General features: G+C 44.4%; 1 protein-coding gene across 3 annotated transcripts in view; it reads right to left on the minus strand.

Moving 5' to 3' along the window:
- Nucleotides 1-15,368, minus strand: part of celsr3 (cadherin, EGF LAG seven-pass G-type receptor 3) — a 121,616-nt gene extending 106,248 nt beyond the window's left edge. For 2 of the 3 annotated variants that reach the window (XM_086277301.1, XM_086277300.1), the window contains exon 1: nt 9,327-15,367. In XM_086277301.1, the coding sequence (XP_086133427.1) occupies nt 9,327-14,943 (5,617 nt within the window). In that variant the 5' untranslated portion in view covers nt 14,944-15,367. Of the gene's footprint in view, nt 1-9,326 lie in introns of all 3 variants that reach the window. The other variant, XM_086277302.1, reaches the window with a different exon arrangement.
- Nucleotides 15,369-25,234: the final 9,866 nt, after the last annotated feature.

A 25,234-nucleotide genomic window follows, 5' to 3' on the forward strand; every position in this document is an offset into this window, starting at 1 on the left:
CAGATGCTTTTCTTTGCAAGCTCCTTTGACTATGATGACCTGGATGACTGAGAACCTTCACAGACGTATCTTAATAAGACGTTTTTAAGTGGACAGGTTTTCATGTTAGGCTGCTCAGAATGAGTGTAGGTGCCAAAAAAGGTGTAAAAAGCAGATTTCAGGAACAGAGGAGTCCCAGAGCAGCTGCAAGTCTTTCAACGGGGAGCATGAATTTGTAATGCTCTCAACTCCGTAAAAATGTCTGTCAGAATATTCTTTCATGTCCTCGGAAATCCTCCTGTGCATAATGCTGCCTTGTTTATCGCTGTTTTATAGCAGTTATTCTGCCACTCAAACCACACTCTTAGCAGAGAGAGAAAGATATGTATCAAGTGGACTTCATTCATAAAGGGCAGATCCCAGGTGGAAACCTGTAGAGCTGCATGACTGCAAAGTAACCTGACATTTAAAATATCCTTCACTGCAAATCCTGCAAATATGAAAGCTTGGGGAACAGACACAGCTGCAATTCATTAATCTGTTTATTTGCATAAAATAGCTAATATCCACCACTAAATGTCTCTGACGTTCACTGAGCGAAAAGCCACTGCATGAAATCAGACGAATGCTCATAAACAAACACTGGTCTTACGTCAAAACAAGTCACCACCTGTATTTCCCAATATCTGCAATTGTGACATAATTAAGAGCTGAGCAAAGCTTAAAAACATACTGATATGAAACATGGGACAGAAACTGGCCAGTATGAAAACCTGTCCAGATTACAGGTTTAATGTCATGATTACATGACACTAATTACCCACCGGAGAAACCTGCCATCTGGCTCTGCATCGCCCTGAGAAGAAAGTATGTGACACTCCACAGTCTTATGCTCGGACTGAGACATTTAGAGGACATCTAATGGACTTTAATGGGTTGGTGGAAGTTTTTTCTAAAGTGCTACATTGTGGTTAGCTATGTACTGTATGTGTAGCACAGTGTGGATGGTAAATGGGCTTTTGTACATGTCATGGACTCATGATGATATGGGTTTGAGCCCATTTTGTACACGCTCATGCTCCGTGTGTGTCTTGCGAGTAATGTGTATGGTTTAGCAAAAAACATCAGCATAGCTTCCCATGATCGGATAACCACGGCAGGAGGTAATAAAGCTGATTTTACGCTACATAATGACTCATTTAGATGACATGATCCAAATATGTCTGAAGGCAAACTTCAGGGTTAAACACTTGGAGGACACCCAGTGTTCCCAGTCTATAAAACTGATGTTTGCACATCTTTGGCTCTTCTGCCGTGCTTCTTTATGGTTCTGTCTTTTCATTCTCTCATGATACACACACGCACACAATTTCAATCTAATGCAGGTGCTGCACAACAGATTTTTCTGATCTTCAAGCTTTATTTTTTGGCTGCGTTTGATAAACAGCGTGCCTCCTCCTTTAGTCATGGCCCTTCTGAGCCAGGTTGTGACACTAGAAAGCTTTGCTCCAAGGCATACTCGTGAGTCAGTCAATCTCATAGAAGAAGATATTTATTACTTCGATTCCTGGAAGACACATAAAAGTGACCGAAATAGTTGTGTGCAGAATTAAAAAGAAGAAGAAGAAGAATGGCAGTAGTTGTGTAGTGAGCTGTAAATGTAATCTAAATATAAAACACTATGAAATAATGTCATGCCATTGAAAACTACTTAAACAATAATTTTGTTCATCAGCACAATTTGGGTATTTTCCTCTAAAAGACCTGCTACATGTGGAATAGAAAAAATAGAAAAGGCAAAAAAAAAAAAAATAGGAACAGCAAGAACAGATTTCAACCATGACATCAACAATAGTGATGAAATATGAATGATGTAGACTCCATTTTTGTTTTACCTCAGGGGTTATAACACTGTGTAAAAACACATTATAATATAGTAAAAAATAAACATTAAAATGCATATGCTCTGGGGCATTTAGATTTCTCAGCAGACCTCCATGTAAATGTGCCTGACACGTGAAACATCAGTGTACTCATCTGTGAGATTATAGTTAACATCAGTGCAGTGACCTATGTACAGTAAGTGAATTCACTGTGCACTGACCTCGGAGTCTGCGCTGCGGGACTGTTTTGATCACGCGGACTGGGAAATGTTTCACGTGGCCGCCAGAGACATTGATGAATACACAGACTCAGTCTGTGGATTTATCAGGAAATGCGTGGAAGATGTCGTCCCATCCAGAACAGTCAAATCCTTCCCAAATCAAAAACCCTGGATTAACGGAGATGTTCGCGCGGCACTGGCGGCACGGAACACCGCCTTTGCCTCCGCGAACACATCGGACTACAAACACGCACATTACCAACTCCGGAAGACGATCAAAGCAGCCAAACGTGAGTACAGGGACAGGGTGGAGCAACAGTTTGACAACCCTCGGAGTATGTGGCAGGGACTAAACACGATCACAGACTTTAGAGGGAAAACCAGCACACCGCAGACCACGGCCTCTCTGTGTGAGGATCTAAACGTATTCTACGCTAGATTCGACACAGCGAACACCATGAGACCGGACAGTGTGTCTGAGGAGGATGTGCGGAAGTGCTTCAGGAAGGTGAACGCACGCAAAGCTACTGGTCCGGACGGGATTCCCGGCCGCGTCCTCAGGTCATGCGCGGCTCAGCTGGCTGGAGTGTTCACACACATCTTCAACCTTTCCCTCTCTCTGTCTGTAGTCCCAGCCTGCTTCAAAATGGCCACCATCGTCCCTGTACCCAAATCCTCCACCATCTCCTCATTGAACGACTGGCGACCTGTAGCCCTGACCCCCATCGTAAGCAAATGCTTCGAGAAGCTGGTCAGGGACTTCATCTGCTCTGCACTACCCGACTCACTGGACCCTCTACAGTTTGCATACCGCCACAACAGGTCCACTGATGATGCCATAGCCCTGACACTACACACTGCCCTGTCACACCTGGAGAAGAGAGACACGTATGTGAGAATGCTGTTTGTAGATTACAGCTCAGCATTCAATACCATCGTTCCCTCGAAGCTGGACAGGAAACTGCAGGATCTAGGACTGAGCAGCTCCCTCTGCAGCTGGATCCTTAGCTTCCTGTCTGACAGACGCCAGGTGGTCAGACTGGGCAGCATCACCTCATCCCCCATCACACTGAACACTGGTGCTCCACAGGGGTGTGTACTGAGCCCTCTCCTGTACTCACTCTACACCTACGACTGCACAGCCACTAACAACTCCAACATCATCGTGAAGTTTGCGGACGACACTACAGTGGTGGGTCTTATCACCAACGGTGATGAGACAGCTTACAGGGAGGAGGTCAGCGCCCTGACCCACTGGTGTCAAGACAACCATCTCACCCTCAACGTCGCAAAGACAAAGGAGTTGATAGTGGACTTCCGGAGGTGCAGAGAAGTACACACCCCCATCACCATCAACGGCGCTGCTGTGGAGAGAGTGAGCAGCTTCCGGTTCCTTGGTGTACATCTGGCTGAGGATCTTACGTGGTCAGTACACACAAACAAAACAGTGAAGAAGGCCCAGCAGCGCCTCTTCTTTCTCAGGAGACTGAAAAGATTCGGCATGAGCCCCCGCATCCTCAGGACCTTCTATCACTGTGCCATTGAGAGCATCCTCACTGGATGCATCACCACCTGGTATGGCAACAGCACCGCCTACAACTGCAAAGCTCTCCAGCGAGTAGTGCGGTGCTCTGAACGGATAATTGGAGGTGAGCTTCCCTCCCTCCAAGACATCTACAGGAAGCGGTGCCTGAGGAAAGCGGGGAGGATCATCAAGGACTCCAGTCACCCCAGCCATAAACTGTTCAGACTACTTCCATCAGGAAGGAGGTTCTGCAGCATCCGGTCCCGTACCAGCAGACTGAGAGACAGCTTCTTCCATCAGGCCATCAGACTGCTGAACACGTCATAGACACCTCAGCTTCACTACTGGAACTTCAACATTATGCACTCCACACTGTATATAAATGCCACTTGTTTTGCACATATTCAACTCTGTATATTTTATATATTTTATTATTATTATTATTATTATTATTATTATTATTATTATTATTTATTTATTTTTTTAATTTTTTTTTAACTATTTAATTTGTAAAAATGTGCATACACACACACACACACACCACACACACACACACACGTAGGAAAATATTTAGTATACACATCCAGAAATGCATACACTATTATATATTGTACATATATTTATTAGTTTCAGGTTGGCCATTCTTGTATTTTGCTCGTTTGTGTTGTTGTGTTTGCACATCTCTGTTGCTTGTGGGGCTCGCACACAAGAATTTCACTCGCATGTGCTGTGCCAGTGTGCCTGCACATGTGATGTGACAATAAAAGTGATTTGATTTGATTTGATTTGATCTGTGTACGCTTGCTATACTGTACTTTATATGATACATGTTTATTCACCACGCCATATGCACCACAAAATAAATTAAACTCGTGTATGTATGTTTACGTTGATGTAATCGAATTTGGGTTTGGTTTGTTAGTTGCTAACGCATGCATTACAAAGCTCCAGGGTAAAATCAGTTTAGTGGAAGTTCCTATACATTCACAAAGCCACTTCATTAGGTACAACTGCTTTAATGCTCATTTATGCAAAAATCAGCCAATCACGTGGCAGCTACACAGTGCATTTAAGGATATAGACATGGTCGGGATAACCTGCTAAAGTTCAAACCACGCATCAGAACGAGGAAGAAAAGTGATTTAAGTGACTCTGAACATGACGTGGTTGTTGGTGACAGACGGGCTGGACTGAGTATTTCAGAAACTGCTGATCAGCTGGGATTTTCCTCCACAGACATCTCTAACATTCACAGAGAGTCATCTGACTAAGAGGGAACATCCAGGGAGCGGCGGTTCTATGGAATAAAATGCCTTGTTGCTGCCAGAGGTCAGAGAAGAACTGCTACAAACTGATAAGAAGGCAACCACTACTCAAATATCCGCTCACCACAACCAAGGTTTGCAGAAGAGCATCTCTGAACCCAGCACAGCAAACCTTGAAGCAGATGTGCTACAGCAGCTGAAGACCACACTGGCAGCAACCTCTATCGACTTAGAACAGATAATGCCTGATTTTATGAATCTTGATTTCTTCTACAACATTCACATCACAATCACAATTTTGTGTAAACAGCATGAAAGCACGGATACTTCCATCCTTGTTTTAAAAGTGCAGGCTGGTGGTGTAATGGTGTTGGGGATATTTTCTTGGCACACTTTGAGCTCCTTTGTACTACATGACTGTTGTTTAAAGGCCAACAACATATTCTTGACCTGAGTATCCAGTGTACAACACATCGGGTCATGAAGCTCAAATCATCTCAAACTTGTTGAAAGCATGCAACAAAAAACTATAAAGCAGTATTGATGTAACTGATGAAGTCGCCAGTGCACGTGTGTCTTCCATGTACCACAATCACAGTAAATGTCATACGAGTATGTCAGTGCTCCAACTATCCACAACACAAACTGCCCCAGCTCACAACATCTGTGCAGTCAATACATCACTATCAATACATCCTTAATTTCTAAAGTGAATCTAAAGTGTATACAATGTGTATACAGTGACAAATATGCCAATAATTATCACTAACTCCTTTTTTTGTTTTTGTTTTGTTTTTTTTGCTTTACAGTCTCATTTGGGTTATTGTTTAGCTTTCACGGTGCAAGTAGTATATAATTTAGTAATTTCAGCATTAACTTGTAAAATAGCAAAACCCTGAAATTGAAGCAGTAAAATAGAATTTAGCCATCATTCATTTTATGAAGTATCAGAGGTTTTACTTTATTCAACAAACTCCTTCAAACATGATGACGCCATGGTGTCTTTGTCTCAGACTGGAGTTTGCTGTTCCAGTGAAGCTCTGGTGTGCCATCAAAACTGCTACACACATTCACTACTGGGAGTTTGCCAGTACAAGCACAGTCTCTGCTGCTGGCTACAGGAGCAGTTGGGGGGTGGGGGTTACTTTGCTCAAGGGCACCTTGAACTGATCCTGTTGGGGTGCCAAACAGTGCTATTGCTGCCACAACCAGCTGACCCTAAAGCCAGTTTTATGCATGTGTGTTCGTGTGTCCTTAAACTGTTGTCAGCACGCGCATGAATGGTGTGTTTAATCTCTACGAACACAAGAATTACCCAGAGAACCGACAGACTGAGACAAACTGTCAAAGACAGCATGAGAGTGAAATGGAAAAGGAAGACAAAGACAGCGAGGAAAGAAAGTATGGACGAGTGAGGAAGTAAGAAAGCAAGACGGGCAGAGAGAGGAGAGACGTCCCAGAACTCTGGCGTACATAGATATTATTCATTGAGAAGATATGAATACACCCTCAAGTGCAATGCTTTGAGCCACCTGAGAGTACACACACGTACTTATGAACACAGAAGCACACAGAAGTGCTGTACACACGCAAATAATGCGCAAGCATGAGTAGGAAGAAAAGCTGTTGAAGCACAGACATAAACTACACTCGCACACGCCTGCTGATAGTATACAACACATTCAGTACATGCACAGCCACGCACCAGGAGAGGGAGGAGGGAAAGAGGAAAACTGAAAAGAGGAGAAATGAAGTGAAGAGCAGAGCTGAAAGGGTTTCACCATGGAAGAGGAACAGCCCATGAGAGTTAGGTGAGGAATGCCAGGAGGGAAACTGAAGAGGAGGAGAGGATAACACATGAGTGAATATGGAATAAGGGAAAGGAGGGAAACAGAAAAGAAGAAGAAAAGAGAGGACGAAGGGAAAGAAAGAGGGAGAAACTGAGTAAGGAAAGCCACAAAAATGGACAGAAGAATTATTACAAAGGATGAAAATGAAGAATTCATTCATCCACCCAAAGATGGGTAGAATAAAAGGAGAAGGAGAAGAAAGCGGTGGGTAGAGGAGGGACGGGCAGTCACAGGTAACACACAGCACACAATGAAAGTGACAGCTTTGCTCCGAGCTTGACTCTGGCTGACTGTTGTTTCATTATAATCTCATAACTGTCAAATCCTGGAGCAATGGAGAGAGGGGAGAGAGAGGAACGAGGAGAGAGGGCAAAGCATGCTCATCGTGAGAGAAACACAGTGAGAAAATTGGAAATGAATCCATAAGTCTGGTTCAAGCGAGCTGAGCGCACACTGTGAGACACCAATGGAGACAAGGGTGAATGCACACAAATATACAAACATACATGCAGTTGTGACACACACACACTCAGCGGTTTTGCTTGTTGCCAGACTTCTTCACTTACTCACCGTTGCTCCTCTTTAATCGCAAGTTAGTTCATTTGTTAAAAACGCGCAAATTCATATTAATTCCTTTGTTCACTTGCACTTTTGCTCACACTCCAGCTCATTTACTCAGTGACTTATTTATTGACCCAATCGGCCTTTTTTAATGATTTTTCTTTTTAATCTTCAGTTTAAATTGAGTGTGACAGTAAATCCCCAGCCCCAGGGGCGGACTGAGATAACAATTCAGCCCAGGACCTCATCCTAGGACATTATGTCTATCCTACATTAAAAGAGCAGTTATTATGATCATATGTAAGTTAAGAACGTAATATTGGGTTTTAAATTTCAAATATTGTGAATTATGAGTTTTGTTGTTACAATATTAAACATGGCCAAAGTCATAAATACTGAGGTCAGTGTGTGTACAAGCTGAAGCTTCAGACTGCTCCAAATGCTCTGGCTCAGATCGTTTCTTCTAGTCTTGGACCTGTATGATGTCACTGAGAACAGATATCCTTAATATAGTTATCTCACGCCCACAGCTCTACTATGAGTGACTCATTCACTCAGCCATGTTCATCCCTTCACTTCCTCCATCACTTATTTCTTGATTGTTTGCTTTAATTTACTCATTCCTCTTACTTCCTTCTTTGCTCAATGGATCCCTCACTCGCTCATCCAAAATGACATCAAGTGGAATATGTATAAACCGTGATCATTGCTGGTATCAGAACAGTGTAAATAGGGTAGGAGGTCACACACAGTCCCCAGCCAGCATTCATCTACTAATGTTTTGTGACAGAATACAAACACAGCACTATCCAGGTCCTTAAAACAACAATGCTGCACTCGTTTCTTTTCCTCTTCCCTTTCTTTGTGTTCAAAAGGCTTTGATCATTAACATCAGTATCTTTACTGCCTCCCTAAAAGGGCTTTATTCTTTTATCCCAAAGCTAAGAGAGAAATACACACAAACAATCAACAAAGTGTGAAAAAAATATCTTAAAATATTAATTTAAGAAAAATACAAAACAAAACAGGAATTCAGTTTAATCTCGTTCTTCAGCGCATCTCACGGCTGCGTGATGAACAAGTTATGCTGAGAAGCTGACGGAGGCTGATCCTGTGGCATATGTCATCAGGAGAGACCGCACATTTGCGAAGCAGTAAGACAATTTAATGGGATATCAGGGATATCTGACTCTTCCTGTCAGAGTCATGCACGCTCTCGATTCCCGGCTCGATAGATTTTTAATTGTGCAAAATTGCTATGGCAACTTGGACTGCACTTAGCCTGGATCCTGCCAATCAAACTGTGTTTGCAGTGCTGTGATATTGATCTCTGCTTATAACTACACGCAGTTCCCATTCTACCAAGAAAAATGCCTAAAACAAAACGCCAGTTTTACGCCAAACGCTAACAACAGTCTGGAAAAATGGCAACCATGGTGACTGATACAAAAATTAGATATGACATCACATTAAAGATTATCCTCAGCAGCCCATCTTTGAAAGTTTTCACTGCTCAGTTGTGTTTTCGTTTCCACAGAAAGTCCCCATTACACAGAAAACATGTCTTTCTCACTACACTTTGAAAATGTGTTAGGCCAACATCAGTCTGTTATCTCGCATTCTATCAGGTAAATGTAACCTGAATAACAGCTCGATTTCGATCAATATTTCTCTTTTATCTGTCTATACTACTCTTTTTTGGCTTTGTCTCCAGTAAATCATTGTGTCAGCATGGCATACATGCACATGGGATGGGTTTCAGACTTAAAAATACTTTTTAAAACATGTATCTTTGATAAGGACAAAAGAAAGACGCAAAAGGAAAAGGTAGAAGTAATGCAAAGAGCTCAGCCAAGTGGCATGCAGCCTTGTCATCCCACTTTCTCACTCACTTACAAACCTGTGGCGTTGGACTCCTTATCGTCACAATATTTTTTACACTGAATAAAGCTGCAGAGCAACCTAAACTGACTGCAAACACACACTCACACACATGCACCCTCCCTCCCTTCTCTCACTTTTTTCCCTTCATGGTCTCTTACCCGTGACGGAGATCAGCATGGGAGCCACCAGCGGCCTGTTGTTATCCAGTTTTCGGCTCAGTCGGATCTCTCCGCTGGTGTGATTCAGGAGCAGCAGGTGAAGCTCATTCCCCCTTTCGATGGTGTAGTACAGTCTGTCTGACACGTCAGGATCGTGGGCAGGTACCCTCCCTATTACCCCGGTGGGGAAACTGTTGGACCGATTGGACACAAAGTTGTTGAAAATGATTTGAAAGTCTTGTAGAGTTGGCCTGTTGTCGTTCTGGTCCACCAATCGGATTCGGACAGTAGCACGGCTGACTAAAGGTGCTGACGTGGCCTGGACCACAATGACATACTCGTTGCGTGTCTCATAGTCAAGATCAATGAGTGACGTGAGCTCTCCTGAAAAGATGTCCATCTGGAAGATCTCTGGGATGTTGCCCTCTACAATTTGGTACATGATCTGAGCATTGGCACCCTCATCAGGGTCGGTGGCTGTTATCTGTGCCACCACAGAACCCACAGCACTGTTTTCTTTTACTAAAACCTCAAAGTCATCAGCGGGGAATACAGGGGCGTTGTCATTCACATCGAGGACTGTCACCTGGATGTGGACAGGAGTTTGCTGAGAGGGTACACCGCGATCAACAGCGTAAGCAGTGAGCTCATAGAATGGCACGTTCTCGCGATCCAAACGTCTGCTATTTCGGACGATCCCAGATTTTGGTTCAATGGTAAAGTCTCCACCCCCATCCTCACCGTTTTGGAAGGTGTATTGAACACGACCGTTGGCATGTGCATCCCGATCGGTGGCTGAGATTTGGAGAATACTGGTGTAGGAAGGGGCATCTTCACTCACTGTTCCCTGATACCTGGGACTGAGGAACTGAGGAGCGTTGTCATTGACATCATTAACATTCACCTCAACGTATGTCGTGTCGGATTTCTGCGGTATGCCGTTGTCTTTGGCTGTTATAGCCAACGTGTAGGTCATCTGGTCTTCATAGTCAAGCTCTGCCTGGAGTGTTATGGCTCCTGTTGCTGGGTCGATGCGAAATTGCGGGATATTGTCCTCGAGGAAGTACGTGATTCGAGCATTCTCTCCAACATCGTCGTCTGTGGCACTGATCACGACTATGGTGCTTCCAGGTGGCTGGTCCTCGTTCACACTAACAGAGTAATGGGCGCTTTGGAAAACAGGGCGGTGTGTGTTGGCGTCTGTGATGTTGACGTGCACCTGACAGGTGTCATGGAGGGTTCTGTCTGAGGCAGTGACAGTGAGAACGTAGCGCCGCTCCTGTTTGTAGTCCAGTGGGAGAGCTAGAGAGAGAAGCCCACCCCCTCCCGCCGTGCTGATAGCAAAGCGGTTTCTGGTGTTTCCTCCTGTTATCTGGTAGGTCACGGCACTGTTGACGTCACGATCGACAGCTGTGACAGTCACTACGCTGGTGCCAACCGCTGCGTCCTCGTTCAGTCTGACATAGTACTCCTTTTGGAGGAACTCAGGGCGGTTGTCATTAACATCCATCACTGTTATAGTCACACTGGCTGTAGCGGAAAGAGGGGGCATGCCATAATCCCTGGCCTCCACACCAAAAAAGTAGTGCTCCACAGATTCTCTATCAAGAATAGACTTTACGGTGACCCAGCCTGTTGCGGCATTGATAACAAATGGGGTGTCAGAGCTTGTGCCAGTTAGCCTGTACTCCAGACGAGCATTGTCACCAGAATCTGTATCAATGGCCTGGATGTGGAGGATTGAACTACCAATCGGAGCGCTCTCAAGCACTGATGCCTGAAATGGTGTGGAGACAAAGATGGGCGGATTGTCGTTGACGTCTGTCACTTGGACGCTGACAATCCCAGTGTTGTTAGAAAGAGGTGGCCGCCCGTTGTCCTGTGCACGAACGCGGAGCGTGTACTCTCGTTCGGCCTCATAGTCTAGTGGTGCCACCACCTGGATCTCACCAGTGACGCTGTCAATGGAAAACTGCCCACGGCTGTTGCCACTGATGATGTTGTAGTGAACAACAGCATTACTATCTTTGTCCCGGTCTGTGGCGCTGACACGGAGAATTTCAGAATGAGGCCTGACATTCTCCTTCACTGCCACCACATAGCGTTTCTCACTGAACTGTGGCACATTGTCATTTTCATCCAGCACGGTGATGAAAACTTTAACGGTAGCAGAGCGGGGCCCCGGATCTTTCCCCTGGTCGCTGGCTTCCACCTGCAGGGTGTAGTGTTCATTCGTTTCCCGGTCCACTGACCCACGGGTTGTAATGAGGCCAGAGCGAGGGTCAATCTCAAAGGCCGCCCGTGCCATTGTAGCTGAATCACCAACAAACCGGTAACGAATATTGGCATTGGATGGGGAGTCTGAATCAGTCGCTCTCAGCTGTAGTATGGGATAGCCTTCCTCCACATTCTCCCTAATCGTCTCCCTGTACTCTGACTGCTCAAATATAGGAGAGTGATCATTCCGGTCTGAAACAGTGATGGACACCATTGTGGTGCCAGAGAGGCGAGGGGAGCCATGATCAGTCGCTGTGACCCGGAAGTAATGTAGGTCCATATGCTCTCGGTCAAGAATCTGAGTGGAGGTGATGAGGCCGGTGTCTGGGTGAATGTGGAAGTAGTCGGATGATCGACTGTTCATCAACGGAGCCATTGTGTAGCTCAGCCTGCCTGCATCTCCTCCATCTGGGTCTGAGGCGGACATGATGATCACTGATGTGCCAGGCGGCTGGTTTTCAGCCACATGTACTTGGTAGGTGTACTGGGAGAAATGGGGATGCCTATTGGCTGCACGTTTCGAGCGAGACCATGGCATGAAAATCTTTCTCTCAGTCTCTCCCTGTGAGGTATCATCATCTGCTACGATTATCAGTCGTTCCAGGCTCCTCTCTCCCCTTGAACTGTGCTTTTTCTTTTCCTTCCCCTCCACCTCCCCTCTGCCTCCTCCCTGGTGGCTTTCATCCCCCTGGCTTTCTTTCTTCCCTATTTTGCTATCTGGCTGTGTGATGGTGGTGCTACTGCCCCTGTCCTGACCCTTCTCTCCCTTTGCCTCATTCTCCTCTGCCTGGCTTGCCTTTGTTATTCTCCTTCCCCTCTCCCACTCCTCCTCCTCTGCCCCTGTTTCTCTCCCTCCCATCAGCCGCGCCTCTCTCTGGCCCTCCCCCACCTGTAATTTTCCTCCCCAAACAGAGGCAACAGCAACAGCGGACCCCTCAAAGCCCTCTTCCTCCCTCTGCCTTTCTCCTTTATCTCCCATCTGCCGCCCCGTTGCCTGTCCGACACCTTCGGGCTCTAGTGGCACTTGCTTACCGGGTTTTAATTGCATATGTGCACCGTCCTCGCGCGCGGTAGCTGAGCAGTCAGTGGAAATGCTACCAGAGCATCCTGGGTGAGCCATCGCTCTCTGTGCGCTTTCCCACTGCGTTTGACCAGGCCACAGCGAATTTTCTATTTCAGACTCATATCTATTTCCCCCGCCGCCTCTCTCCTCTTCCTCATTATTATTATTATTATTGTTATTATTATTATTATTATTATTATTATTATTAGTGTTGGACTTGCTCCACAAAAACACGCGCTCAGCGTCTGGAGGAGCTGTCCGTCGTGCTGAAAGCTCCTCTACACGGGGGGAGTGTAGCGAACGCGCAGACCATGTGGTCAGGTTAACTGCCGAGACGAGCGACAGGTACTCTGCTGCAGGCTGCACTGCTGCTTCAGAGTGACTGGGAGATGTAGCGGGAAACTTAGCAGGCGAGGAAAAGCCTGAGTCACCGGCAGACTGTGTCTCTGAAGTTGCTCTCACTTTTCCAGCAGACAGACTGAGCGCTGTGACTCGTCTCCCACTTTCCCAGCTCTCGTCTGTTTCTGTTTGAGTGGGCGCTGTTTCAGTAACTTCAGAGCCAGAGTATTCAGAGTATTTTGACGCGTTTTGGGGGACTGTGGTTTTGTTGGATGGGGACTGCTGGCAGGGCGTCTCTGAAATAATGCTGCTGAGGGCAATTTGGATGAGGCGCTTCCTCGGAGCTATGCCTCCCTCGGGTGTCGTAAATTCAGCTAAATATCCACCCCCCATTTCTTCTCTGTCTAAACAACCAGAGCCACCACTGGGACCCACCCTGTCCGCCCTGCTCTCTCTCCGGGTTTGACTGCTCTGCCCCTCGGTTCCTGGTGCTGATTTCCCCCGCTGAAGCTCATTATCAGTACTACACGAGAGCTTCAGTATCAGAAAAGCCAAACCATTATCCGGATAATTAGATAAATGAATGTGTTTGCTGCTGTGGCTCATCCCTCCCCCTCTCCCATCATTTACCTCTCTTTCCTTCCTTTCATGAATAACTCTGGCACGCTTAGACCTTGCTTCACAGAGAGGAGGTAACCAACAACCTAGATTGCTAATCTCCTCCAGCGCGCTACACCTGTATGCTTCCCTCCCCTCATCTCCCCCACCTCTCGGCCCTCCTCCATTCTCTCTAATGCACCCCGTCAAACTGCTATCGTCACCCCTCTCCCTGCTTCTGTTGGGATCGATAACATTATGCCAGCCCAAATGAGAACAATTACCAGCCCTCCTGTTCACGCTGACTGAGCCATCCCAGCGCTTCGCCTTGTTGCCGTTCCTGTAAACTAGCTGTTGCTGAATGTTGTGAAAATTACACACGCAATCCAATTGAGATGCCCGGACACAGTCTGGATTGTTGGTAAAAGTAGGTTTGAATGTGTTTGAAGCATCAGCTTGGGGTGAAATGTATCCAGAAAGAGAATGAATGCAGTGAGAGAAACCAGCTGGGACGAGGCCAGGTGAGGGAGTGCTGGCCACGGAGAGGGGTGGTTTGTAGGGGCACGGCCAGTGTGTCGGGGAGCACCATGCAGCAAGCAGTCTCTTCACCTCAGGAGCCCTCTCCCTCACCTCTCCCCCTCTCCTCCCTCCACTTCCGGGTGCCCCGTTCAGGCCAGAGGCGTGCACAAAGGCTCCGGCGGCACCACGTTTGGCGAGGTGTGGTCGCGACGCCGGCCACCGTTGCGCGCACGCTCTAGTCCTTTGTACTGCCGGTTTTTTACCGTTTTGAACCAGCGAGGGGGTGGAAACAGGTGAAGTGGGAGGTGAAACAACGCCCTTTCTGCCCAGCCTTCCTCTTTCCACTCTCTCTCCTCCACCGACGCCATCGGAGTTCAACCTGCTCCTAATACCGGGGTGGAGTTGGAGAGTAGGTGGCGATGGAGCCGGAGGGCGGTCTGCAGTCTTCCAAAACGTCCCGACTCCTTTCGGTCCTTCTTTCCGCCTCCCCTTCGCTCCATAGCGCAGATATCCTCTCAGCGTCTCTCCCGCGCGCTGCACTCCCGAGCATCCCTCTCTCTGTATCCGCTCCACGGTCCACCTGCTTGGGCGTAGATTCCAGCTGCCCCTCGGCGACTCCCTTGCCTCCTCGCACTGGTGTTGCTGTTGCTGCTGGCTCACTTTACCGGCGTCTCGATAGCAGAGGCCCGGGATCCATCTGTTGGAAACTCCTCCTGTATTCACCGTCCCCGGGGTGAAGGCGAACAAAGGGCCGAGGAGAAGCAGGTGGAGTGCCAGAGATGAGAGCAGGAGCGGGGTAAAGCCCGGTAGCGGTGCAGCCATTTAGTCTTCTCCTTTCTCTGTGTCTCCCCTCCTTTCTCCCTCTTCCACCTCTGCCTATTCTCTCTTTCTCTCTCACGAGTGTGCCTTCCCTTCTCCCCCGTTACTTCTCTCTGTCCTTCGTTCCGGCTATGTGGCCAGTTCCAGGACCGCCAGCACCGCCCGACACCTTCCCCCAGGCTCCCCCGTCTCTCTGTCGGCCTGGAGAGTTGGCATCTACCCGCTGTGGTCCGTGGAGCTGGAGGTCTGAGCGTTAGGAGCGGCGCGGCAGCAGCATCTCTCCTCCCGTTCATTCACATCCAACATGGCTCACACACTCACACCGACTGACTGACTGGCTGGCTCACACACTAGCCTTCAGAGTGTGTGTGTGAGTCCGCATGTATGTGTGTGCGCGCTCCTCTAGCAGTGGCTGTGGCAAGCTACTATCCACCCATCCACACACACTCACACAATCACGCTCTCCTCCTCTCTCCTTTTCCACCCCTCCCCCTATTGCTTGCATCTCTATAGCCCCTCTCTCTCTCTCTCTGATAATGGTTGGCTCCGGTGCGCAGGGCTGTTACACAGCACCCGCGGCGGTCGCCATGTCCACAACTGGAATATGAGCTAGAAAAAAACCCTTATCTTACACAATCTCGCCGTCATCGCCGTATCAGCTGCCGTACTGTCGTCCTAACACATTTCCCCCCAGGTCTGTCACCTTTCACCTTCTAGGACTTCATTGCTGAAGTCCTAGAAATTAGACTTTGAATTTATTTCATTTTTCATGCTAAAAAAGAGAAATTTATACGAGCAGTTTTGGATGGATTATAGAAGAAAAAGTAATTTTTAGAAACTTTACTGCAAGGGGAAAGACTGTTCAGTCTAGTCCTTCTGTAATAAATCATTTTGCTTCATTGATATATTCGGGATGTTTCATTTCCTGGAAATACATCAATTTCTCCGTTTTTTCTTCTTCTCCATTTGCATGTGCTTTGGTCTCACCCGGTCAAGCAGCATCTTATATTCTAGTGCGGTGATGTAAGCTTAGGTTAGCTCAAGGAAAAGTGACGTCATCTCTCTCTTGCATCCACGAGTAATTCACAGATACACACACACACACAGAGAGAGAGAGAGAGAGAGAGAGAGAGAAAGAGGGGGGAGTCCCTGAGGTGTCACCGCCACTTTTTACTCTAAGATTATTGTGACGATATCAGTGTTAAAGGCACATGCGCGCAATCCGACAACATTCCTAATTTAACACTAATTCGCTCATGGTTAAATGGGCAGATCCATTTCCTGATACTTATTGAGAAAAAAAATTATGCAAATATGCTGGCTACAAATTTCCCCTATCTACTCACCATCTTCCCATTCAGTACCAATTTGTAATGCCGGCTGGGTGGTGCAGTTTTTCTAATGACACGGATGAAGCTGAATGTGATTTATTCCTGTTGATGGGAGGAGATGCACAAGGCGTGTCAGTCTGTTCTGGCATCAGCGCCCAGAAAAGAAAAAAAAAGGCATCCAAAATCTGAGCCCTATGGTGCTGCCAGCATCTGTGGATGCATGCGCATTCACACGTCCTTGCCTTCCTTGAGTCTGTATGTTACACTGATTTCTATTACATTTGATATGGTGATAGAAAGATGAGGGGAAATCCCCAAACCGGAGCAATTCTTTCATTTCTCATTCCCTTGAGGTTTTAGTCGTGTAGTCTTGTCTGACTCAGTGGTTCTCAACATGGTATGAAAATAATTTTTCCATCAGTTGAAAAATATCCTGCAATATTAAATAAAATTGCACATGTGCAGATGGGGAATGCTTAGCAAATATAGCATATTAAGTCACTTGTGTGAGACAACCTCAATTCAATTCTTTCCAACAGTCCAGCAGCTGGTCTTCTCATCTCCCAGATGTTGTTTAAAAAACAACAACAACAACAACAACAATGGCTCTGCTCCAACTTTTTTGAGATATGTTACTGCCATCAAAATCAACATGAGCCAATGTTTTTCTTAACATGATAATTTTCTCCACGTTAAACATAATACTGTGAATAAAATGCAAGTTTATAAGATTTGCAAGTCAGTTCATTCTGTTTTAATTGGCATTTTGGGCAGTGAGAGTGGGAACTAGATTTATTTTATTTTGCAAAGGAATCCCTGCCCTAAAACGTTTGATGAGCCCTGGTCTTAGCATGCAAAATGTAAAATGAGAATCCACCCTTACATGAAGCTCAGGCATAACTGAACCTCCTTTTTGATTTTTGTTCTTATTTAACTAGACAGCATTTAATATATTGGACTTTTATAAGGCAACTGGAGAAACGGGTGTTAAGAATGACTGACCAAAGGTAATATAGAGATATGAATTAATCTGTGATACTAGTGAAACAGCTGTGTCAACCATCTATGTGCATGCAACATTGTTTTCTAATTGTTCTGACTTACTGTTATTATTCAGTTAGAATACATAGTTGTCAGGGGTTTAGACATTTGTTCAAACACAAGCAAGAGAAATGAGACAACTGCAGACCGACTCAGAGTGTAATTAGAAAATGTGCGCACGGGTGAATGCCTCTGAGAAGACAAAACACACCGAGCACAGGCTCGCTTGCTTTATTTATAAGGCAAAAATGGGTTACATAGTACTTCCTCTTTTAACTGTCAGGGAAGAGGTTAAACATTAAATCAACTTATCTGATCTTTCACACACTGGGATAAGAATACAGAAGTATATCATGCTTTATCTGACATCACAGACACTTAGGTAAGGAATGCATCAGTTTTCCTTTAACAATAGACTTGGTTAAGTGATTCTTCAACAATAGGCTTGGTTATGTGAAAATATATGAACACACAAAATATAAGGCATACTTGGTTAGAATATAAGATTTACTTGGTTAGAATATAAGGCTTACTTGATTATATTGTATTATAGAGATTTGGTTATAATGTATAATGTAGAAAATCTCTAACAGTAGTACAGGACGTTACATTCAAAGTGGGCATGATGTAACGTGATTACACCTCAGTTATAACAGACACACACAAACACACTGGTCAAATATCGTAATGAGCTGTCTTTCCTCTTTAAGCTGAGATGTAACCGCAGCTGTGTAAATCAAATACAAATGTCACAGATAACGTTCCTGCAGTGAATGTGGGTTTATCCGTCTGTGTGTGGCTCAGTCAGCCTGGAGCCTTGCCTCTCTTTTTCTTTCTTTCCTTTTGTCCTCAAAGCTGATAGAAGCTTGGAGCACCGCCACAGCAATATGGTACTCCGAAATGCATATTCTCATTTTCCAGAAAAGATTTGGATGCACTAAAAAATAAACAAAAAAAGAAAAGAAAAGTCCTCTCCCTCCCTCTCTGGGTGTCAGCAGCTTGCCTCCACCCTCGCGCTCTGGTCCCTGGGATTTGCTGCCATTTTTTTTTTCTGTCGTGCTTCCAACATCCTCACACGCCAGTGTCAGTGAGTGTGATTACTGTGGAATGTAGGTTATTGTGGCGCAGGCTGGCGGCGTTAACAGGATTTGGAAGGGGAACGTGTCGGGGGAGCATGAGGATGTCTAGACAAGTTGTGACTAGGCAGCGTGAGAAACAGTGTGACAGGTATTATGCAGTTTACCCATTCAGCAATGACAGTTTAGATGTAATGATAGCTTTTTCAGAAACACCGCGGAAGCTTCTCTTTGCTACCCGTCAGTGAAGGTCAGAGGTCAAAGTGGCCCATGGCGCACTTAATCAGGGCAGGTGGTTGCCGACATGGGAGACTGAGCCTCCAATTAAAGCGAGGTCTTTTTTTTTTTTTTTGCTGCACTGTCACCAAAACTACAGAAACTGAAATAGCATATTGTTACAGCATTCCTCGCTAGGAAATTACCACACTAAGGCTGTTACAGTTTTAATTTCAGTCACTGCAGCACAATTACCAGTAATTAAATCTTATTGTTATCCTCTTTCAGTGTGAGAATGCAGCTCAGTTATGCAAAAGCTATGTTATATTTCCCGTGTCTGCAGCTGACAAAAGAAGAAGTCTGCAGATTTCAAAGAAAACATTAACCGTTTAACACTAAATTCTTAAATTGAAATTTTATTGTCCTAAAACTGGGCCAGACTATAAAATCGCTGGTAATTAGGGATCTTTGTTTTCAGAATGAAGCAACCTGAGGCATTCAAATTTTTGGCGGCATGAGAGTTTGCGCTTGAGATATTAAGACGTAACCACTTTTAGAGCACACACTACAAAGTAACAGAGCTCTTTGATAGGCTAATATTAAAGTGTGCATGTACAGCTCATCTTATACTCTCTATGCCAATACCATGGGAGGTGCCATTTAAAAAGCATATTTCACGTAAATAAAAATTCCCTTCACATTATAACTATTTAATCCCGATTTGCCCTTGAAAGACTTTGAGGTATTAATAGCCTCCAGTTTATCAGGGCACATAAAATCCAGACAGCAGTGAATCCACCGAGGAACATTTTCTGGCATGAAGTAATTCTGGGTCCTATTCTTGAGGATAGACAGTCAATTATATCGACTCTAATAACAGCAGAATGTGAAAACTTGAACAGCCTGTTGGTTTAGAAACTTGCTGAGATGTAAACAGACCCCGGCTGAATACCAAAATAAAATTATTTGCCCATTAAACAACAAAGATCTCATTTGCACCGAGGAGTACACCATCAACCAAGGACATAATCCTAATATATATAGGAGGGGACAGCCACACTCTTCGACTCCAAAATATTCTGAGATAATAAAAATCTATTTTCAAAAATCGAAAGCGAGGATAGAAACATTATTCACTTCCTGTCATGGTATGCAATGGTAAATGGTAAATAGCCTGTATTTGTATAGCGCTTTACTGGTCCCTAAGGACCCCAAAGCGCTTTACACATCCAGTCATCCACCCATTCACACACACATTCACACACTGGTGATGGCAAGCTACATTGTAGCCACAGCCACCTTGGGGCGCACTGACAGAGGCGAGGCTGTCAAACACTGGCACCACTGGCACCACCAGGCCCTCTGACCACCAAACTGTGGGGATGTTCCATGTCCTCGCTTCCTAGTGTCCGTGAACCCCGTGTTCGCTGCCCTCTTGTTTCCGCACTCTTCCTGGGGAATCTCAGAACACTTTCCATGTGGCAAGCTCACACTCACTGAATGACTAGCTGGGAAACTGATGCGAAGTCTCACGCCATGATCCAGCATTGATGGGAGCTCAGCCACACTGCTAAGTAGCTTCCCCGACGAACCTTGATCAGCTGCAGGTGTGTGATTATGCCTCCATAGCAGGAACAACCCTCCAGGCCTGGTGTCCCAGGAAAACCAGGACGGACGGACGGACACACGCGCACATGCACTCACGCGCACACACACACACACACACACACACACACACACACTGCTACTTTGGCCAGAAGAAGAGATCCACTTAAACAGGCCTCAGTTTTAGCTTTACCAGAGTTTAAGAACAGTAAAAAGTCGCACTTTGGGAAAAACAAAGCATCATGTCAGGAGTCATCACTGATAAACACTGACATAATGATCATAATGATCATTCCAACAAAATCTCCCAGGAAATACCAGAAAATGTCACAGCTGAGTAATGAACGAAAAGTCCCCGAGGTCATGTGAAAATTCCAGTTCATGAAATTTCTTGTTTTTGTACGTAACATACAGGAAATGCTTCTCCCTAAGCAGAATGACCCTGGGTCCCAAGACCTGGGTCCTTGACATAACACCCTCCCCCCCCCCCCCCCCCCCCCCCCCCCCCCGAGGGCCGGCTCCTGATGCAAAAAAAGACCAACTAATCCAATAACAAAGTTCAACAACCCAGGGTGGATAGTGTGGGGTCCAGGACCGAGGGCCAGAAACCAATTTTCTCAAGCTAACGAAAAGAATCTCAGTTCAACATTTCAGATGCCTGACCGCGCTTCCAGCAGTGGTAACAAAACAGATCAAGCGGTTGACCCGGTGGGTGGCAACAATAACAAATCACCTCAGGTGGCCTGCCCCGGGTCCGGCAGCAGCGAGACAGTTCTGGTGGCCCACACACACACACACACACACACACACACACACACACACACACACACACACACACACACACACACACACACACACACACAAGAACAAAGGGACAGCAGCACACACACATGACCATCCAAAATAAACAAGTCCATAGCCTGCTCATGAACCCTGGGTCCCCAGACCCAGGTCCCTAATGAAAGTTAAGCTTCATTAATGTTGCCACCAGTTGTTGATGTTGAGAAAGTTAACACCATACTTCAGCCAGAGCAGGCATGAAAAAAATTGTTTTGATGGGTTTTTTTTCCTTTAAGTAAATGATATTTTCTCTTAAAGGTGTACGACAGCCATTTCTACTGTCAGTTCAGGTGAAATAGTGTTATTCAATCCATCTCCAACACAGAGCTGTCATAGTAAAGTTACCTGGAAAGTTAATAACCTGGAGATTCAGCCAGCAACTAAGAACAGGCTTATTGTAAATGTAATGTTTTCACTCTGTTTTATCTCTGAGAAATCCCACGTGTAGCCTGAATGACGTTTCAGTCATTTACTGTATGTTGCCATGCATGTATAATTTATGTAACTTGCAGAGGTCCTATAGAAGACCTATGACACTCACACTAACTCTGTGGTTACAGCCTTGGTACGGTATTGGCTAATTAACAGTTTATTGCTCAGAGACTCTAATGAAGAGCGAGTGACCTGACAAACCCTCATTAAACCTAAACAACACACTGGAAGTACAAAAACACACATTCCTAGAGGAGTGCGTGAACTACCAAAAAGGTGGACTTCTAGTGATAACTCCGTGTGTTCAGCCCTCAGTAATATTCAGTCTTATTACATCACAGATATTAAGACCTTGAAGAATCCCCAGTCCACCCTTGAAAACGACATTATAAATAGCTCTGGCTGTCAAATCAAATCAAAATCTGACGTAAATCAGCGGCGGCCGATTCCTGCTTCTTTGTTGCTCTAATTAAGCAAACACAAATGATTCGGCATGCCTCATTAAATAAACACAAAATTTTAAAAATCGTGTTTACATTTTATTTGATAATTCCTTTTTATTTCTCTAATGACAGCCTAATAGGATTTACCATTCACATTCTTGCATGTGCAACTGTTTTGTGTACCTTTATTTTTATTCTCAGCAACTGGACAGATTAATTAGGTGAAGTCTAATTGACGGAGCGCTGAGTGACAGTGTGGAGGGAGTGCTGTGCCACTTACAGCTATTTATAATGGATCAGAGAGGAGGTACTGGCTATAAACACTAAACGAAAATGACTGACAGACAGATACTACAGGACCCAGTGGGACACTGACATCAGAGAGAGGTAGAGAGAGGTCGATGGCAGGAGGGTGGAAGGGTTGAGAAAGGGGCAGAATGATAAGCTGCTGTAACGCATAAATCTTGAAAAATTTCTGTGGGATTTTTTTTCTTTTCCCCCGGAGGTTTCCTTCTGCCCACACTGGCTATTATCTGTGAAATAGCTAAGCTAACATTTTTAAACATGAATGTGGATATTGATATTCAAGAAAGTGTAACCACTGCAAGAAATACAGCTGCAACAAGTGAGAAAGAGTGAGATGGAGAAGAAGAAAAGAAGGGGGGTGAAGTCCACATAATGGAGATTTAATAAAGAATGTTCATTTTGAGTGTATCATTGTCAACAATGGTACCACTTCATAACAGCCTATGATTTATGGTGTAACTTCACAGCATTTACCATGTAATTCTTATGAAACAAGGGTGTAATTTTCAAATCAATTCAATATATAAATTTTATTTATATAGCTTGAAATCACAACAGCAGTTGCCCCAAGGCGCTTTATAATCTATGGTAAAGACCCTACAATAATACAGAGAAACCCCAACCATCAAATGATTGTCTTTGAGTAAGTGCTTGGAGACAGTGGGAAAGAAAAACTCCCTTTTAACAGGAAGAAACCTCCTGCAGAACCAGGCTCAGGCTCTGCCGTGAGCAGATGGGGGTGAGGGAAAGAAGAGGTTAATAATAACTCATGATGCAGAGTGGTGTGTAAGCATAAACTTACACATACTTAAGGAGAAAAACATACGACTAATAATACTACTCAAAATACTTTAGGGATATTTTAAAAGAAAGCAGACATCAACTGTAATATGTGAGCATTCTTTTTGTACCTTAAAGACATTTTAAGGAAATGTTTCTCCTTCTTAGCTTGTAATTACACATTGTTGTTGTTAAGGCTATTGTGCTGCATTAGTGTGACTTTTATGTCTTAAATTGTCAATACGCATTATTTATTAGGGCTGAGAACTGGAGCACCACGAGTGTCCAAATGAATTAAATAACTACATCATTACATAATGAATTAAACGTGTCATTCAAATTTTAAAATATCTAATTGGAAATAAGTGAGTATAGAGAATTAATTAAATATCAGTTCATTTCATTTTAAACATTTAATACATTATAAATTTGCCATTTCAATTAATTACTTAATGGTGTATTTATTTAAATAATTTGGCACTTGTGGCAACTTGTGGCCCTCCACAGTGAGACAAATCCATTATTTTATTTACAGGTGCATTTATTTCATTTGTGTTCAAAGCTCTTTAGAATTTAATTAAAAAGTTCCATGACTTAAAAACTTCTCCTATAAAACTATCAGTTATTGTTTCATTTTTCTAACTGCACCTAAAATTGACATTTTATTAGAAATGATCATTTTAGGTGCTACAAATTGCGCCTTAAATTTTAGACACAGTACTGTGCAAACGTTTTAGGCAGGTGAGGAAAAAATGCTGTAAACAAAAACTGGAAGAGTTAATCATTTATTTTTTTCAGTCAACAAAATGCAGTGAATGACCAAAAGAGAAATATAAATCAAATCAATATTTGGTGTGTAACTACCCTTTGCCTTCAAAACAGCATCAATTCTTCTTGGTACACTTGCACACATTTTTTTGAAGGAACTCGGCTGGTTGGTTGTTCCAAACATCTGTAGGAGAACTGACCACAGACCTTCTGTGGATGTAGGCTTCCTCACAGCCTTCTGTCTCTACATGTAATCCCAGACACACTCGATGATGTTGAGATCAGTGCTCTGTGGGGCCATACCATCACTTCCAGTACTTCTTCCTTACGGTGAAGATAGTTCTTAATGACTTTGGCTGTGTGTTTGGGGTCGTTGTCCTGCTGCAGAATACATTTGAGGCCAATAAACAATCATTTATATTTCTGAAAGCATTCTTTGTTTACAGCATTTTTTCCTCACCTGCCTAAAATTTTGCACAATACTGTATTTACATGTGAAATGGAGGGAAATTACACCATAACTTGTCGGCTGCATTATGTATTATGTATGTATGTATTATGTATTATGATTACAGGTACAACTTGACAACAAAAAGAAGCCTACTCACTCAGGTCATGCAATTACATAAACCTATCCAACTATCTGAAAGTCTGAGAAAAAACGCTATATTTTTTAATATAAATGGACCAAATGCATCTAGATAAGTGGGGCAGATTCCTGTTTTAGAGTGAGCAGGACGAGGCTGACAAGGTGTTGCTCAACACATGAATATTTTTCTTTTCCTTTTTCCATTTCCCCTAGATTTCTTTTTCACAGGTACAGTTCAATGGGTGAAAAGTGCTAGCTATTTATGTCTGAAAAGGATGTATTCTTTACTTTTCATTCATTTTTTTGGTTTGTATGTCAGTGGAGAAAAATATTGAAGCTGTCATTTCTACAACTGCTAATTTTTTACATGTCAGTTCAAAGTGATGGCACTGACACTAAAACAACACACAGACACACACAAATAGCAAAAAAACAAACAGAAAACAGGGATGCATTGCAGACACATGCTTTACAGCGCTGTTTGTTCTGGTTGTTCAGGACCATGGAAAGCTGCCTGCTGCACGACACTGGCAGTACCCTAAAAAAATGAACTCTCTGGCTTGTTAATATCATGAGTCAGTGTGCAGCCTTTAATAGCACACCACTCGTCATGGAGTCAGAATTAAGCAGAACTAATTCAAATGAGAAAATCTTATTCCCGGGTTAGTTGAGGTAATGTGGGTCAGGAACAGCTGGGTGCTGCCGCAGATCAACTCTGCTGCCGTCTGCTCTGCAACCCATTAATAGCTGCATTAATGCACACATGAACTGAATATCTAACAGTATTCTCTAAACAGGAAAGTAACGTGTCTTTCACGCAGTTTCATCTGATTGTTTGATGGGTTTGAAATGGCCTGATGTTTTGTT

Source organism: Aulonocara sp. 'chitande type north' Nkhata Bay, linkage group LG20, assembly GCF_057382095.1.
Source record: "Aulonocara sp. 'chitande type north' Nkhata Bay isolate Kocher_YH1m ecotype deep benthic linkage group LG20, A_spYH_male_GT1.1, whole genome shotgun sequence".
Taxonomy (NCBI): Eukaryota; Metazoa; Chordata; class Actinopteri; order Cichliformes; family Cichlidae; genus Aulonocara; species Aulonocara sp. 'chitande type north' Nkhata Bay.